The following is a 16,970-nucleotide window of genomic DNA, read 5'->3' as shown; positions in this document are numbered from 1 at the left end:
TTTTGTTTTTTAAAGTAAGCCATCGTTTCTGCTTTCTGCGGCGCGCCCACTGCGTGGGTCATTCCCCGAGCCGCGCCCGCGGCGGGTGGGCGCCGCGAGCCCCGGGGGGCGGCGTGGGGCTGGGGCTGCGCCCGCCCGCCCGGGGGCGGCTTTAAGCGCGGGGGCGGGCGGCCGGTGCTCGCCTCCCGCTGAGCCTCTGCGGAGCCACCGGCGGCGGCGGCGTGGGCTGCGCGGGGCGCGCACGTGTGGCGGCGGCCGGGCGGCTCTGCGCGGCTCCGCTGCGCGGCGCGCTGGGCCGGGCGCGGAGGAGGGCCCTGCCCCGGCCCCCGGCGGGGCGCTGGGCGCTGCGGGTGTGCATGGCCCTGCGCGGGCGGCGATGGCTGCGTGATGGCCCAGCGCGGGCAGCCCGCACCGCACGCCATGGCTGCCAAGGAGGAGCTGTACAGCAAAGTCATCCCCCGGCGGAACCGGCAGCACCGGGCGGGCACCATCAAACATGGCTCGTCGCTGGAGATCCTGCTGTCAATGGGCTTCCCCAAAGCCCGGGCGTAAGTCACCGCGCGGCCGCGGCCCCCGGCTCTTCTCCCGGCTCTTCTCCTTTTCGTTCGGCGGCGGCGAGAAGCCCCGGGCGCCTTTCTGCTCGGCTGCTCCAGCGCCGGGCGGCGGCGGCAGCCCCGGGGGCGGCGGGGGGCTGCGCTGCTGGGGATGCTCCGCGCAGCGCCCGGGGGATGCGCGCCCGGAGACGGTCCGGCGCGGCCGGGGATGCAGCGCGGCCCGAGGGATGCGCGGGCTGGCATCGCCCGGCTGCAGGCGGGCAGGAGCGCTGCCCCGGCGCCCCGGGGGGGGCGCGAGGTGCCGGGGACCGGCAGGTGCCGTCCCGGGGGGCAGCGGGGCCGTCCCCGCCGGAGCGGGGATGCTGAAGGGCCTCGGCGCTGCCCGGAGCAGCCCGCCTGCACCGCCCGGCAGGCAGCGCTGGAAAGTTCGGGATCGCCAGGGAGGCAGTTTTTTGCTCTCCCCCCCCCCCCCGCGTTGCAATCAGAGTTGCCGTTCCGATGCTCTGAAAATAAGGAGCCTGGGCGCAGTGGCTTTGGCTAGCTCGGTCAGCCGGGAGGCTTGCGTTAACCCGCGTACAAGTCAACCGAAGAGAAACGGAGAGCAATAGAAGAAAATTTCTGTAGTCCAGAGCAGTAGTTTTTTCTTGCCTAATTTAGCAGTGCCCTGGTGTAATCTCCCTGCATGTGCTTATGCTTTAAATTAATTAGGCAGCAAACTACTGATACTTAATAATGACTCTCCCAGTTTTAAACATAGTGACTCCTGAAGCGGGACTGCACGCTTTAACGATGCAAATGAAACCGGCGGGGATTTGGATGATTCCTTGAGCTGTTTAAGTTTTCCTTTTGTTGTTGATAGTCAGAACTCAGCGGTTCTGCAGCCTGTCTTTGTGCAGTTTTTTAATAAATGCAGAGATACATACATGCAGTTTTAAGGACAGCTGTCATCTGTGGATTCATGAGATTACCATGGATCCACTAGCCTGTACAGAAAAGCAAATGTGTATTTTCCGTTGTCCTCCTTACACTCCTTATGCCAGTCATGATCTATAGCTTTCTATTGAAACCAGCGTACAGCACTTATGTACAGTGAATGCAAATGGAGATAGTAGGAGTCTGGTGACTTCATGCCCTGCTCAGTTAGAAAAACAGATGTGCATCTTTCAGTGTAGCTAGAGAAAAAAACAGCTTGATGCTATGAATGAAACTAGTTGTTACCTGTACAACAGTGCCATCAAGGCTGACAGTCAGCCCTGGCTTACCTAACCGTTAGCTGAGGAACAGTCTGTGGTTCAGATTCTTGCCCGAGAAAACTAACATTTGGGAAAAATGGACCCAAAGCGTCATCATGTAAGATAGGGGAGGTTAAACACAGAGAGCAAGCCAGAGAAAGAGGTAAAATATCCCCAAGTGCAAAGAGTTACTTACTGCAAATATAACCAGCTAGACGGGTAAAACTGTCTTGATACCAAATTCAAGATGCTGCGATATAACCCTGTTTGACAAATCAGGTGTCTGCTGAGAGGGGGACCACTTTCCCGATCTGGAGTAGCAATTAGTGCCCCTGTTCCAGCCTGCTGGAAATACTGGAAATAATTCATCATTAAAATTCAGAAATAAAACCAAACAACTAAGTACTGCCACCAAGGGTACACTATGGAATGGCGCACAGGTTCGGAAGTGGGAGAGAGAGGACCGCATGGTAGAAGGACATTCCCTAAAGGTCACTGCTTCCCAGAAGCTGCTTTTTAACTGACAGCATATTACTCTGCAAGTGCGAATGAAAGAGATTACAGAGTTGCCAAGGAGGTAAAAGCACCCTGTCTCCCAATGGCAGTATTGAGAAGTAGCCTTACAGTAAAGCCCTTTCGAGTCTTCTCCCAGAATTCAGCCAAACGGGGGATTTCAGATTTCAGATCTGTGTCTGTAGGTCCTGTGTGCAGATACCAGCCAGACTGATACATGAAAGTGGTGACCATCTGTTTGGATGGTTTATGCAAAAAAAAGCTCCAAGTTGTCAGACTGGTCTGTCAGGCATGTCACAAAATGCCATCGCCTTGGCATCGGTGGCCTCCTGGCTTCTTGTTAGAGCCGGGGGTGGGAATTGATTGGGGCAGGGGACAGAGAGGACTGTTGAAGTCAGGGTAATAGACACAGGAGCTACCTGAGGATCACAAGGTGCTGTTCTCAGATGTGGTATTGAAACAGTACTGAGATCCTGGGGACTCACATCGCCTAACTTCCAGCTTCTATTTCAGGTCGAGTAACTTCATGTACCTCACACCCCTACCAATGGATAGGTCAGCTTTTGTCTCTTCAAAACTGAAATTGTTAATTATTTGATAATATTTCTCCATGTTTATAACAGTAATAAGAGCTCAGATGGCCAGGATGATCCTGGGCTTGACTGCTGACAGGAGCTAAGGATTCTCATGTTCATTGTATTTTCCTGGTTCAGTGTTACTTTGGGTAAACCACTTCCACTCTGTGTATGCTAAAATAAGCAAAGGTGAAAGACTAAATATGATTTCCAAGTATTCCTGGATGGTTAGTATAGACTGGCTCAGTTAAGGGTAGAAAATGGAATGAGCCAGGCTGAAACCAGGAGAGGATGTCATAGGCATTTGTGTTTCAGGTATCAAGTGCAAAACTGCCATGGACCCTTTGTTCAAACCAAGGCATTACTAAACAAGGCTTTTATTTGTCCATCCTGCATGGTTTACTGGGGGACTGGGGATAAAGGGTCCATCAAAGAAGGACTTATCTTTCCTTTCTGAACTAAGACAAATTGAGAGCAGCTATTGAAATTAACAGGGCTGCACTGATGGGAGTGCCCAACAGCACAGAGGTTTTGCCCGCTCCCCCACTAAAATCTTTGTCAGCACAGGTGGAAGAGCAGCTCTGTCGTGTGCTCCTGGACAAACTGTCTGTCTCTTTTCCTCCTTCCCAGTAACAGCTTCAATTCAGCAGCGCTACTCTAATTACATGGTAATGCACTGACATACAAACCACCTTGGATGCATCTACCTGTGGACGGCAATTGCTCAAACCACTGTAGTATGTCATCATCACTTTGGGCTATTACCGTGAAGAACTGTTCTATTTCATGAGTGTTTTTTTTTGTCAGCACACAATCATTATTTTTTTATTTTGCAATTAGCCCATTATATTACGTACTGTCTAGTCACACAGGAGGAGGCTGTTCCCATCCCAAGTAGTTTCTGATTTAGGCGAGGAAGGAAGGTGAAGGTGATGTTACGATTCCATTTTGCAGTTTGGGCACCAAGACAAGTATTTTACCTGGGGTCACACAAAGGTCTAACCAGATCCCCAGTGTCTCGAGCCTAAACACAAGAACAGGCTTCCTCTAGAAAGAGATTTCACATAACTATTTTTTCCCAGTTGCCCCAAAATATTGTACCTGGTCTTGTTATGGAAATGCGGCCAGTGGCAGCACCCACAGATCTAATCTGACTGCCAGCATCTCTCATTTTTGTGTGATAATCCCTAGGCAGGTGTGGATAGTCTTCCTGAGAGTAAATAGAAGGGGAAGCACAATGGAGTTTACAGGCCACTGAAACCACAGGGGATCACTTAAAGCTACTATGCATGCACAAGCAATTAAAAAAACAACCCAATGCATAACATGTATCTCTGTGAAATGCTAAACGTAGGAAAATTTAGTGATGGACTGCAGTTTCTTTCAGGATGGAAGAAGGCCTTTGACTAAACTTAAATTACTAGAACTAATACAGGGACAAGCAGTCAAAATCCTCTAGCCTGCGTGGTGCAGAAATCAGTGTGGCTCCAGAATATGCGAGGTCAGTGATTCACAGTTTTAAAAGTTTCATGTCAGAATTTAAACTCCTCCAAAACATCCTGAAAACCAGAAAGTTAAAGTTCCACTATGAGAAAAAAATCCTGCTTTGTTTGTTTTAATTCCGAGTGTGCGTATGTGCATGAATATATAAATATATAAAATTTGACATGTTGCTTCAGTTGCACAGAGCTCTGAATTCAAGCCCCAGAAGCGATCCAGACCTAAAATAATGAAGATAATTGTCTGGCCCCTGTCATTACTCACTGGGTAAATCGCTGTCCATAAACAGCACACTAAAATTAGAGGCATCACACAGTTTTGGTTGCCATCTCTGCGTGACAAGCGTAAAGAGATGAGCGCTGTTCGTCACACAGGTGGCAAAGCTTTCCACAACTAACTTGATGTTCCTTTCCATCGTCTCAGCCTGAAAAAGGGGGACCGCCTTCTATAGACAGGTCCATACTGTTGGTTCAACGTGTGATGCTGTGCTCCTGGGTGGATCTGCTGACGCTAGACATAATTGCAGTCACTTCCCGCTCATAAAAATGGGATAGACAGGAATATTGTACAGTTTACCATGAATCAGCTTCACCACTTCCCCTAGGCTACTACACATTTCCTCCTTCCTCCCTCCCACAAAAGACCACCTGGGTTTAACTGTGTTCATGGGCATAAAGAGGAGTTAATTCACAAAGCTGTACCACATTTCCCCTGAACCTGGATAGAACCAAGCCAGTCTGATTTTGATTTGCTTTCTCAGTAACTACGAGAATTTAGGAGTATTAAGAGTTTCATTATACTCAAAGAAAAGAAGCTCAGATCCGGTTTACAAACAGTAAAATCTTCTCTTGTGTTTTGAAAATGTTTTCTAGGCTGCTAAAACATGTTTTGCTTAGTAACAGACTTAGCAACATAGCAGTATTTCAGCACAGAAAGGCTGTGAAGTCTCTCATTCCTCTAGGGTTTGAGCTGGATTTGGGGAAAATACTGCATGGAAAAAAAGTGCTGCAGATAATCTGTTGATTTTGAAGCGGTTTCTGTTCCTTCAGGGCCTTGCCTTCAGGGTATTAGTTTTCTGTGAATACTCCTGGCTGAAATTCATCCTACTACAAAGGATCAGCCCCAAACATTGTAAGTCCCACTTAAGCCCAAGCTTTAGGAGAGTTTTCATGATTTACAGTGACTTGGCCCGGGGTGTAGAGGGAAACCCCATCCCAAGTGAAGAAGTTGATGGATAGAAATGTCCTTAGAAGCAACAGTTCAGGAGGGCTACATCAAAAGTAGATTTCCATGTTTGTTAATGGCACTGGAGGAAATCTTCAGCTACTGAATAGAAAATCCAAGTGCTGTAGCTGCAAGGGCTTAGGCAAAAGGTTCCCCTAACGCTCTGGCTGTGCTCATTGTTCAAGACAGTGAGATCTGTGCTTGGATACAGCCGCTGGGCTGTGCAGCAGAGGAGCCGCCTAACCAGCATCCTTCCATTTCCAGTACTGTGTATCGGCTGTCGGGCGATGGATGGTTTTAAGTAGGAGCTTTGCAGGAAGCGTTTGTGACCTGCTTACACTCAACAAATAGTGAAAGGAAGAACTTGCTGGAGGTGCACCCTTTTGGCAGATTGCTCGGACAAGACCTGCTTTCCCTACTGTGACACACACCCCCACACACCGCACACCCCCCTTCTCTGTGCCTGTTGAAGCTTTTGTCAGAAGTTGTGAGGCGTGCAGCTCTTTGTCTATGCCGAGGTTTAACGGATGAGGTTCTGCATTGTAACTTGAGCAACAGTTTGAGCAGTTAACTGGTCTAGTTCATGTATTGCAATTCGTAGGCTCAGCACTGAGGCCTCTGAACAATTTTGTACATCTGTGCTGGAGGGGATCCAACAGGTCTGCACAGTGCAACGGAACATGGATACTGCAATTGAGCTAGCAGCTGCCAGGAAGGTGCACTGGAGAAAGGCTTGAGCAAACATACATTTGGGATGGAGTCCCATGGCTGCTCTGCATATGGATTTTTTTTTTCAATTGGCTATTGCAGATTTCTGCTGTGGGACTGAGAGATGATTACTGCAATATTCAGACTGTTACGTGCCAGCGGCTCCACTGCGTTTGGTGTGGGGGAGATCTCTGTGAGGCAGTTCCTTACTTTAAAGGTGTAAAGTGATAAAACATAGAGGGGTCTTTATTGCCACTGTATAGCCTGGAAAATGAGGCACAGAGAAACTTAGATCTATACATCAAATTTGTAGTTCAGCTGGCACTTGCACCTAAATCTGTAGGGTTTCAGTCTATTAGCTTAACCACAAGACTTAGATATCTGGTCTAAGTAGAGTATCTGTTTCCATGACATTGTATAAAATTTTCAAATGGAGAGAGACCTTCTTTTATCAGGGGCTGAAGAATTCATTCCTCTAATAAGACCATACTCTAAAATGGTAATGGCAGCAGTAGCACTCCATATTACCTCAGTGATTCAGAATACTGTGTACATAACTGCCATTAATCATATCTGATAGTTGGGCTAAGTGGAACAATCAGATAGTCGAGTCTGATATCTACAAAGAAAATGCTTCTGCCACAAACATCAGGAAAATGGTTTGAGAACAGAACATCCCTGTACAAAGACTGCTCACAGTAGAGCCAAGGTCAGCAAGTCACTGCAATACTTGCTGCGTAAGCGCTAGCTGCCCAGAAAGCAAGCTTGCATGTGTTCAGGGGAGAAAAACAAAACAAAACACCTTTATAGTGCCTTCATGCACCATGCTTCATTGGGATCTCATATTTAAATGTCTAAATAGCATCACCATATGCAGTGAATTCCTGGTTTGGTGGCAAGTCTGCCAGAAGATAGCAATCCCTGGATTCCTAAGATGTGTTTTTCAGGGCTATCTAGCTTTGGCAGACACTGAAGGGATGTCAGCAAGTTTCCTGGTCCCTGAGTACTGAGTTCGTTCTGGTATTAAAATTACATGGTGACAAGCTTGTGCTTCTGTCTCTCTGATGACTTTTTTGTCTTAGAGCAAAGATCCTGAACTTGATCCTACCTAGGAAGGAGGGGAGCTTCAGAAAGCACAACCCAGACCCCACGTGTTACTGACAGACCCTGAAAAATTACTTTGTGCCTTCTGTGTCAAAAATCCAAGCAGTTAATAACTCAACCTTGCGTTATGCAGTTCCCTTTCAAGCTACATTATCAGTTTCAAGTGATACAGATACCAGTCTTGTCTTTTCCTTTTCTGTCCCTTTTCCTCTTGCACTTCACAGACCTGATATTACCGTCAGGAGCCAGTTTCAATTTACTGATGAGATTCTCAAGACAAAAACTTGCTAGAGAAACTCGTGATTTCAGATATCCAGCATGGATGATTTGAATGGAGCCTTGTTTGCATAAAACGCTGACTATTCTTCCCCCTTGGAGGCTTGGTGACAGTGGCAGTGTGTTGGCCTGTTTCTGCAGAATTCTGCAGCATTTCCTTATAAAGTCTTCTGGAAGTTTACCCCTAGATTACTGCTGCCACTTTGCTATGCAAGAGTCCATGCCTAAAGGATGCTGCCAGCCCTCGGGACCTCCTAAAAAAATACACTGACAGAAGTTGGGGGAATGCCGCTTTTTGAAAGATCATGAGTAAAAGTTTTTAAAAGAATAAAAATTGGTGCTTTTAAATGTCAAGTGCTAACCCTGCTGGCTCCTGATGAGAGTTGTGTTTTAAAGTCACCTTTGAAAGTGAATCCTAGGCTCCTAAGTCTTGCTCACACTTGAAAACGTTGCCCTAGGTTTTAACTGGTGCTCATAGTGGATTCACAGCATGTGCTCTGCAACTGCAAAAAGAATAGAGACATCCATGTGTGTGTCTGTACTGCACCAGTCTAATTATCCTCAACAAGCAGAGTCATCAAAAGAGCTGTAGTTTAGCAGCTGACAGCATTTTGGATTCCATCACCAAGACTCGGTGCAGGCTTTGTGCATTACAATGGGGTGCACCGCGGCGCCTGTGTCTTACTCACCCCCTATATAAACAGACCTGAAAAGAATAGGCCTTGGCTTTGCTTGGTATTATTCTGTCCCCGCCATATCCTATGCTGCCTGGTCGTGCACAAAGGCTGAATCTAGAGAGCAGCGTAAAACGGAGGGGAGAAAAACAACAGCGAGAAATAATAGGATGGGTTGAGGGAACCGCTAAAGTCGCTGCAACAAAGCAGCTGACAAGCTACATAAACAGTGTTTTAGACATCTTGTACCTCTTGTGTGTTTATAGGGGACAGGTGCTGCCCTTTCAAACCCACTCATCCAGTATTTCTCCTGAAGCTTTGAAAAGTCCCAGCCAGCAGCAAAAGCTGCATTTTTAAGGTACTCCTGGGTACCCACAACTCGTGGTATGCAGCTAAGAGATATTGATCTTGCATACCTAGGGAGCAGAAGCCATTGCTTCTCCATTCCCTGGGAAGCCTCAAGCCTTCCTGTTTGTTTTTTTTTTTTACACAGACTCCCAAAAGAATAAAGATTGGAATGGAGAGCAGAGTTGCATGTGCAGGTACGACAGTAACCTGACAGGTACTGTCAGGAGCCAAGTGGTTTCTGTGACCCACCAAGCAGCAGCGTAAAATTTAAACAGAAAGCGAGCAATTATAAACTGGAACCTGGATGAGTGACAGATGTGTTTGATGTCTCTGCTTTCCCTAGACGCCAAATTCAAGTCCTTGAGACTGAAGTCTCCTGTCATTGCCAGCACTAATACCTCGCAGGTCAGTCCCTGTCAGCAGGAGATTAGCATGAGAATGCTAGCAGAAGGTTCTGTACAGTGCTGAGCAAAGAGCAGCCCTGAGTAAATGTTGGGATATCTGTCTTCTGTGCTGGAAATGCCCAAAAATAGGTAGCCCTGGTAACACCCTGGCCTTCCATAGCCTGACATCGAAAGAGGTTTCAACCATATTTTACTCGCACCCATCACCCCTCTGGTATTATCAAACGCAAGGCAAGTGCCACTTTTCCCCCTTTCATGTAGTATTAGCTAGGCTCTGCAGTTCATGATAGTGCAGAATTAATCATTCGGGGTCGGTGACTGTGAAATAATTGCCAGTGTAGAGGCGGGTGTGTTTCAGAGAGATTTTTCATCTCCTGATTTGTAAAAAATGACTATTTTCTTTCTGCTCTACCTAATGAAAAATAGCAAGTTCTTACATGACACAAATCTCATTAATTGCCTGATTCAGCAAAGCCCTTCAGCACGTGCTTCTCATGAACGGCTGAGATCAAGATGTTCGATACATTTCTACAGAGCGTGAAGGGGGATGTATAAAATGGCATTGGAAATACCTGAAACAGATAAAGTGGTACTCTTTCTTCTAAGCTGTTCCTGATTTTATTAAGAGAGATTGAATCTGTTTCATGACGCAGATTTCAAGCCCTGAGTTTGTGCTGACGTGAAACACTAGTATCATTCTTCCCTTGTGTGGCACCAGTGAGTAGAAGCCCGATTTTTATCCTGTTCTGTGCAAACAGAAAAGGAAAACATCATCCCTGCTCTAGGAGCCGGCAATCTAAACAGGAGCCAGAAAGCAAATACCTCTAGAGAGGAGGATAGAGAGAGGCCAGATGAGGAAGCAGACAGTATCAAGCCCTGCTGACAGGCAGTGATCCCAGCAATGCCTCCAAAATCCTTTACTCCCAGTCGTTACCCATAGTTACAGCAAGTTAGATTGATGGGTGAAATTCACAGCTGCATGAGAATGGCACTGTTATGAACAGCTACTTTGGAATAAGTATTGTTCCCATTTTACAGACAGAAAAATTCAAAATGAGACAATACATCAGGTCGCTTGATGCCAGAGAGGGCACCTTAATTAACATTTGCCATCCACTTGAGACAAAGGGTGCTCCAGAATTGCAGGCTGTAAATGGTGTCAATGATGTCCTGCTCCCTTGTTCTACTATTATATTGAATTTATTCTTCACAATCAATATTTCTTTCTGTGAGTAGCTGCCAAGTCCTAGCAAGTGTCAAATCACAATATATTAGCCGTGGATAAATTGCAGTCACTTCTCTCAGGCACCATTCAAAGAAATCTCAAACTAAACAAGAATTGGATCTGGTTCATAGACCATGGGCAACAGAAACAAGCCTTGGAGTAAATGTAACTTACAGCTGCACCTTACAAGACACATTTATATTCCCTTTACAGTCTCTTCGACCCCCTCTTGTAGTATAGCTGTATCATAAATGCATTCGTGTTCTAAAAGGCAAAGCCTTCCAGTAGTGTAAATCAGCCCAGCACCATCTATATTGTTGGAGTGATACTAATACATACCAGCTGAGGATCTTGCCCAAAACAACCTGACTTTCATTGCTATGAAACCACCACCACCATTCAGGGAATGCAAAGAGCCTGTGTGTAAATAAAAGTCAGTACCAAAGCCTCTGGGAGAAAACTAAAAACCTCTGGTGTTTCTCGCATGTTCACAGCACATTTATATGTGGGGACCGCAGAGTCTTTTATAAAAAAGTAGTGACTCCAGCTCTGTGCTGCAGCACAGCTACTCACTGCCTGGCTGCTGTGTGCTGGGGACCACCGGGGCCTCACAGGGCTTTCCAGAGCTGGTGCAAGTCATAATGTTTTCCCAGGCAGCGCGGGTGCAGCTGACTCCCCAGGTACCCTTGATTATTTGGGTGTGAAACACGTCAGCCAAGCGCAGCAGGCTGGGAAGGGGATGAGTCAGGATGGGTCCACAGAGACCTGAGTCGTGTACGCTCCCTGCAGCGGGCAGATAGGTTGTGCTGTGATGGCGCAGGACAGCTGATGCTCTTTCTTTCCAGTATTACAGTGATGACAGGTTCAGTGCTCCAGGAGCATCCATGTCTATCCTGTTTAACGCTCTCTCTTCTCAGAGGTGGTCTCTGCGTACACGAGATCTCCTGTGCAGGGTGGGTTGCAGAACTGGAACCCCTTAGCTGAAACCAGCTGTGTGGGGGTATGTTAACTCTCACTTTTATTTGATAAAAATAGTGCAGTTTGCAGGGGGAACATGTCCCACTCTCCTGTGGTATTTTCTCTTTTCTCCCTAAGGTAAAATTTTCTACTTGCAAATGGGAAGGTCAGCCTTTTAAAGGAGTTCTCCATTTCATCATCCAGTTTCCCAAAGCAGCTCATCAGATGCCATCTCTGAGAGAGGATTTAACTCCCTATGCAGACCCTGACTTTGGGGGTCGATGTATCTTTCCGACTTCTGCCACTTCCTGCCCCAAAGCCGCTGATCCTCATCGGGATCAAAGGACTTTAAGCCCTTGGGAAGTCTTAAGGGTGAGAATGGCGTGTTAGAAGTTCATGGTGTGACCAGGGTTATGTTTGGTTCCCTTATGCCTACCAGTGTTGGACAGCTATCATTTGTACAGCCTTTAACTCCTCTGAAAGTGCATCGTGCAGAGAGGAGCCTCTGCCAGTGCATCACCCCTGTGATTTTAGCCTAGGCTGTGTCTTAGCGACTTGAGTGCCCAAGAAATGTGTCTCAGCAGGCTTCTTGTGTGAGTCAGCCTAACCAAGGGCACTGGGCAGCCTGCTGCGATCCTTTTCATGTTCTCCTAGGAAACTCCTGTGACCAGCTGCTGATTTCTTTGCTTGTGCTTGGTGTTTAGAATAGGCCCATCTGCTGCAAAGTGAACTTTAGAAGGGTAGAGCCAAAGCCACCCAGCAGAAATGCGATGACAGGCAGGAAAAAATGAACAGGTCTTTTAGGATGACACAAAAATGGGCTGCAGGAGCCTCAGGCCAGATTGACAGAACTACATTTGGAAGCAGATACTGGGATCTTTTGGGCTTAGAGATCCCTTAGCGTAGGAACAGAATTGCCATGTCTTAATGACCTTTCCTTCCTCCATTCACCCCTTGTCTCTGCTCCACCAGTCTGCATGATAAATGGAGAAAAAATTTCCCCCATCGCTGCTGCCACTGCCTCTTTTCAGCTGTAGGACTAGGAGCTTGCTGAGGTGTCACAGGATTTCCCTGGGCAACAGCTTAAGGATTTTACATACTTCTTGTCACCAGCTTGTTCCAGGGGAGAAGGATGGCAGAGACGTCATTTCAGTCCTTCCTGACGGGCAGTGGCGTTACACAGATACAGGAAGGGATGAGCGTAGCGTGTGCCAAAGCATGCAACCCAGGCCCAGCACCTAACACCCTTCTCTTACGTCTGCGGGAGTGGGGGGGCAGTGGAGGGGACACAGTTACCAGGGTCTGTTTATCACCCTTTCTGACATCTAAAGGTCAACGGAAAACCTTGTCAAATCTAACATGAAGCTCAAATGAGCAAACGCAGTGAGAGCCACTGCAGAGCAGCCCGTCCAGCAGCCCCTATAAAGGTGCAAGCTATGACAGTGACGGGGCACAGGAGTTGTATATAGACCACAAAAAGGGTATGATTCCCCCCAACCCCGATCACCAAAAGCTAACCCCCCCCAAAAAAAAAAAAAAAAAAATATTAGCACACAGGGGAAAGTTCTACTGCTGGGTTTTGGGTTGTTTTTTTTCCTTGCAAATGAGGGCTGACTGACTCACCAAAAGAAACTTAACTATGAAACCTGAGTGCTTTTCTGTGTCTGGAAACCAAGCCCTTTTTAGAGGTTCAACATGGATTACCTAAAGAAAGTCAGCAACCACTTTGGAAAATCTTGGCTAACTGATTCGCAGTGTCTCTGCAAATTAAACACCTCCCAGCAAGTGTGAAAGCATTATAAGGTATTTGCCTGAGGACAAAAAGAGGGTCTTTTACAGTACTGGGTAATTTGGATTTGCCATCAGGCCATAAATAACACTAAAATGTACGCTTATGTGGCAATTAGATACTGTTCTAGGCATCTAGCTCAACCTTCCACCTACTAAATATCATTTCAATTTTGCTGCAGCATATCCCCAAGTCTTACAGGACCTTTGAGGAAACTTTCATTTCAGTGATAGAGATGAAATTCTGTGGTTTCATAGGTTGGGTGTTAGTAATGGTAAGGAAGGAACCCTTTTTCCATGCTGCTTTATCTTTTCCTTACTTGTAACACATTAGTGTTGAGTGTCAGGAACACACAGTCAGTTTATTTGTGGAGTATCTCTCTAATCACACAAGTATTTGAAGCAGTTGAACAATTTAGATGAGATTATGCAAATGGGATTGAATGTTGTGACTAGATAATTGTCCCTTTGCTTCAAGGTACGCGTCAAAGCAGAGACAAGTTTTTGGTTGGAATGAAAATTCCTGAAAACTACAGCTTTTTGTTACTGTTAGCAGTGGTTGGTGAGAAAACGATCCAGGAATCCTAGCGGCATCCCATCTACAACCCACAAGGTCTGGGCAGAGTTGTTTCCACTGCTGAGGAGTAGTTTAAGGTACGCCTAGTGTACAAACATCCCTGCAGCTTTGGAAGTTTAAGGCAAAGCTGAGCCTTGCAGCAGCACGCTAGGCAGCGGGAGCGTCACCCTTTGAGCAGCGTGCTGTGAGGAACCACGCAGGTTTCCACAGGCTCTGCCGCCAGCCCCCATGTTCAAGGAGGAAACTGGGCTGAATTTAGGTGCCAACCTGGCAAAGGATTCAAAGGTGTCGCTCAAGTTCAAACACGTGAATAGTTTCATTGGTTTTAATTGAGATTACTCAGGTGTGTAAATGCACGGCAAGCTTGTGGCCTTTGAAACAATTTTGTTTTTAAATACTGTGGCGCAGGGTGGAGTTCTGCTGATAGTCCTTTGCTGCTGTTGTTACCATTAGCTAACTGCCACCCCACATTAGAACTGCTCGATTTGGTTATCTGGATTAGTGTCTCTAATTTCATTTCCTCTTGGGTGTTAATCAAGAAGGTTTTTTCTTTCATGTGTATATGTGCATCCTGTTTGTTCTGAAATGTGCAATTCCATTATTAGGCTGTAATTATTGCTGTACCTGCTGCCCATGCTGTTGCCCGTGTCCCTGATTTGCTACTTATAAAGGAACAAGGTTTCAAGTACAGACATTGCCCTGTAATAACTGTGAACGTTCTGCCACCCACTGCAGTGTAAGGAAGGCAGAGAAATTTCTGGCAGCTTCCTTTGCCATCAGCAGGGTGATAAGTGTTATCGCCATCCCCATTTCACAGATAGGGAAACTGCAAGTACAGAAGGATTAAGCTTCTGTTTTCAAAACTGGCTTTCAATTTTTTGGTTTTAAACATGTAAAATCAGGCATATGTGAGCGCTCACACATCCAATCCCAGATGCGTCATGCTCACCATCTTTGAAAATCTTTGCACAGCTGAAATGGAAGCATTCAAAATCAGCACCTGCTTCTGAGAAACTTGTCTGTGTAATTTGTCCATCGGCAAACTACCAGTGCAATTTGCATATACAACCTGGCATGACATGTCTAGCATAATCTGCAAATTCAGTAGCTGTTTTCAAAGGTGATTTGGGGCTAGATTTTCAAAAGTATTTAGGCATCTAGACATGCAACAATTCCATCTTCTTTCCAGCTATCTTTTTAAAAAGAAATTGCGGGATCAGTCTTGCCCTGGTCCCCATGTGGAATCCAGGACCAGCCCAGGATGGGTTCAGCCATCACCTCCTGTTCATTCTCAGCAATTCTCTCAGCACTGGCTTGGCTGCTACCACGTACCGTTCTGCACTTTCCTGCCTGCCACAATTTGCTGTACATCTGAAATGGCTCCACTCGTACCTGTGGTGTTATGTTGCATTAATGCAGCATGTAAGTCAGAAGAAAAAGAGGCTTATATTCTACCTTATTCGGGTTAACCTTTCTTTTTCAATAGTAGTGCTTAAGATCTCCTAACCACATGGAGGAGGCAAGGGGATCTAACATCTAACAGAAGAGCTTTCTTTAAAGATGTAGATTGCATTATAGGAAATGAGAAGCAATAATCAAAGGAAGTTCTCCATTCTCATTATCAGCTCTCAGTGTCTCGTTTCTCACAGTAGAGTACTTCCGTATATCATCAGCACAGCCCCTCTCAATTCTCTTCATTAGAGATTGGAGCCTGCCTGCATCTCATCATTACAACCTCTGCACAGCCACAGTCACCTTCCCCAAGCTAGCATGGATTTTGCCTTTACTTTTAAACAACTCATTTTCAAACCTTTTAAACAACCCAATTTCAAGGCCTTCATTCCTTCAAAAATCAATCGCTATCAGAGCTTTCTTTTGTCTGGCCTCATTCAGAGCATGCTGGCTTGAAGAGGAATCATTCCCTTGGATTCAGAAGCCTTTGAATCAAGTTGTAAGCATTGATTTTCCTCCTTCACTTGTGTGCTAGTGATATTCAAGTCATCTATAAGCCAGCTTCAGCCAGGAAATGTGATTAGCTTGACCAGTGAGATTTGCATGTCTTCAGCTGGTCAGAAGACCAGGCTGAGAAGAGAACGTGTAAATGTTTCCAATAACTGGTGACAATGAACCTTCTATGCTGATGGCTGAATGGGATCTGTTAAGACATGCAGCGAAGGACATTTAGGTTCCCATTCAAGAAAGCCCTGAACACATGTTTACATCCCATTGATTTCAGTGAATGGGATGGACTGAGGTAGAGAAATATTTTGCTCTCTCCCTCCCTGTGCAAGCTGAGCACAGCGGGCAGCCTGGCAGAATAGGAGTCGTTTTCCCACTTTGCATGTGTTCAAAATGGCTGCATAAAGCAAACAGCAGTCAGAAACCCAGCCCTCCAGGTTTCAGAGAGCCGTGTGCTTTACTGGTGCTGGTTAAAGTTTTTAGAAAGCACTGAAGTAACTAGTAGGTTTGACTTTTAGGAGGTTTCTCAATCACTGTGAGCATCCAGCTCTGTGCCATTTGCACCCCGTTGGGCTTTCAGTGCCAGGTGACAAGTTTGCAGAGGTTACTCTTGGTGAGTGACATTTGGGGAAACAAGAAGAGCAGATGTGGAGAGGGCTGTAGCCATTGTGACCTCCCGTCCAGCTGCGGACCGTATCCCTCACTGCCTTCCCTCCCCGCAGAGGTCGTTGGGCATTAGTGTAAACATGTGACAAACCTTTCCTCCCCGTTGTGCTAACGCTTTCCAGGCATGCTCTACCAGCAGCTTTTGCCGGGGCTATTGCACTTTTTTTTTTATTCCTTTTCAGGGTCTCTGCTTTTGCAGAATCTCATATTCCCATGTTACAGCTCACAGCAAAGCAGCATTGAACGTGTCCCAGAAACACAGTCCCTGGATTTCTTTCCATCCCTTCCCTCTCCCAGGAGCGTGTCGGACAGAGTGCAGCACTCAACTGTCCTTGCTCTGGGCAGGAAACAAAGGTCAGAAATCTGGAGCTGTAAATCTGCCACCAGTGGCTATTTCTGGTTTTAGCTCTGGTTACAGAAATACACTCTGGTGACAGGTGATTTTGCTGGAACATCTTAGGTGAAAAGAAATGTTGAAATACAGGATTTTTGTGTCTTCCTCTCCCCTCCTCTTCATGATGCATTCAAAGGAGAGAAACAATTTTGCCCCTGAACTCTGCGAGTTTTAAAACTGCTATGACTTTTTCTAAGTCACATTCTTCTGGGTTCTTACCAAGGCCAGTGCAGCCCCTGGAGCACTTCTGACTTTTACCCATTTCCATAATCTTTACAATCCATAACAGAAG

General features: G+C 46.4%; 2 protein-coding genes across 6 annotated transcripts in view; one reads left to right on the top strand and one right to left on the bottom strand.

The window, feature by feature from the left end:
* Window positions 1-16,970, bottom strand: part of LOC308054188 (uncharacterized protein) — an 80,937-nt gene that overhangs the window by 22,025 nt on the left and 41,942 nt on the right. The window lies entirely within an intron of this gene.
* UBASH3B (ubiquitin associated and SH3 domain containing B) overlaps window positions 260-16,970 on the top strand; it is a 71,017-nt gene continuing 54,306 nt past the window's right edge. The window contains exon 1 of one of the 2 annotated variants that reach the window (XM_080366539.1): window positions 260-548. In XM_080366539.1, the coding sequence (XP_080222665.1) occupies window positions 388-548 (161 nt within the window). In that variant the 5' untranslated portion in view covers window positions 260-387. The remainder of the gene's footprint in view (window positions 549-16,970) is intronic. The other variant, XM_080366540.1, reaches the window with a different exon arrangement.

The sequence above is a fragment of the Falco punctatus genome, assembly GCF_963210335.1.
Source record: "Falco punctatus genome assembly, chromosome: 16".
NCBI lineage: Eukaryota > Metazoa > Chordata > Aves > Falconiformes > Falconidae > Falco > Falco punctatus.
The sequence above is the reverse complement of the archived record's forward strand: the minus strand, read 5'-3'. Positions and strand labels throughout refer to the sequence as shown.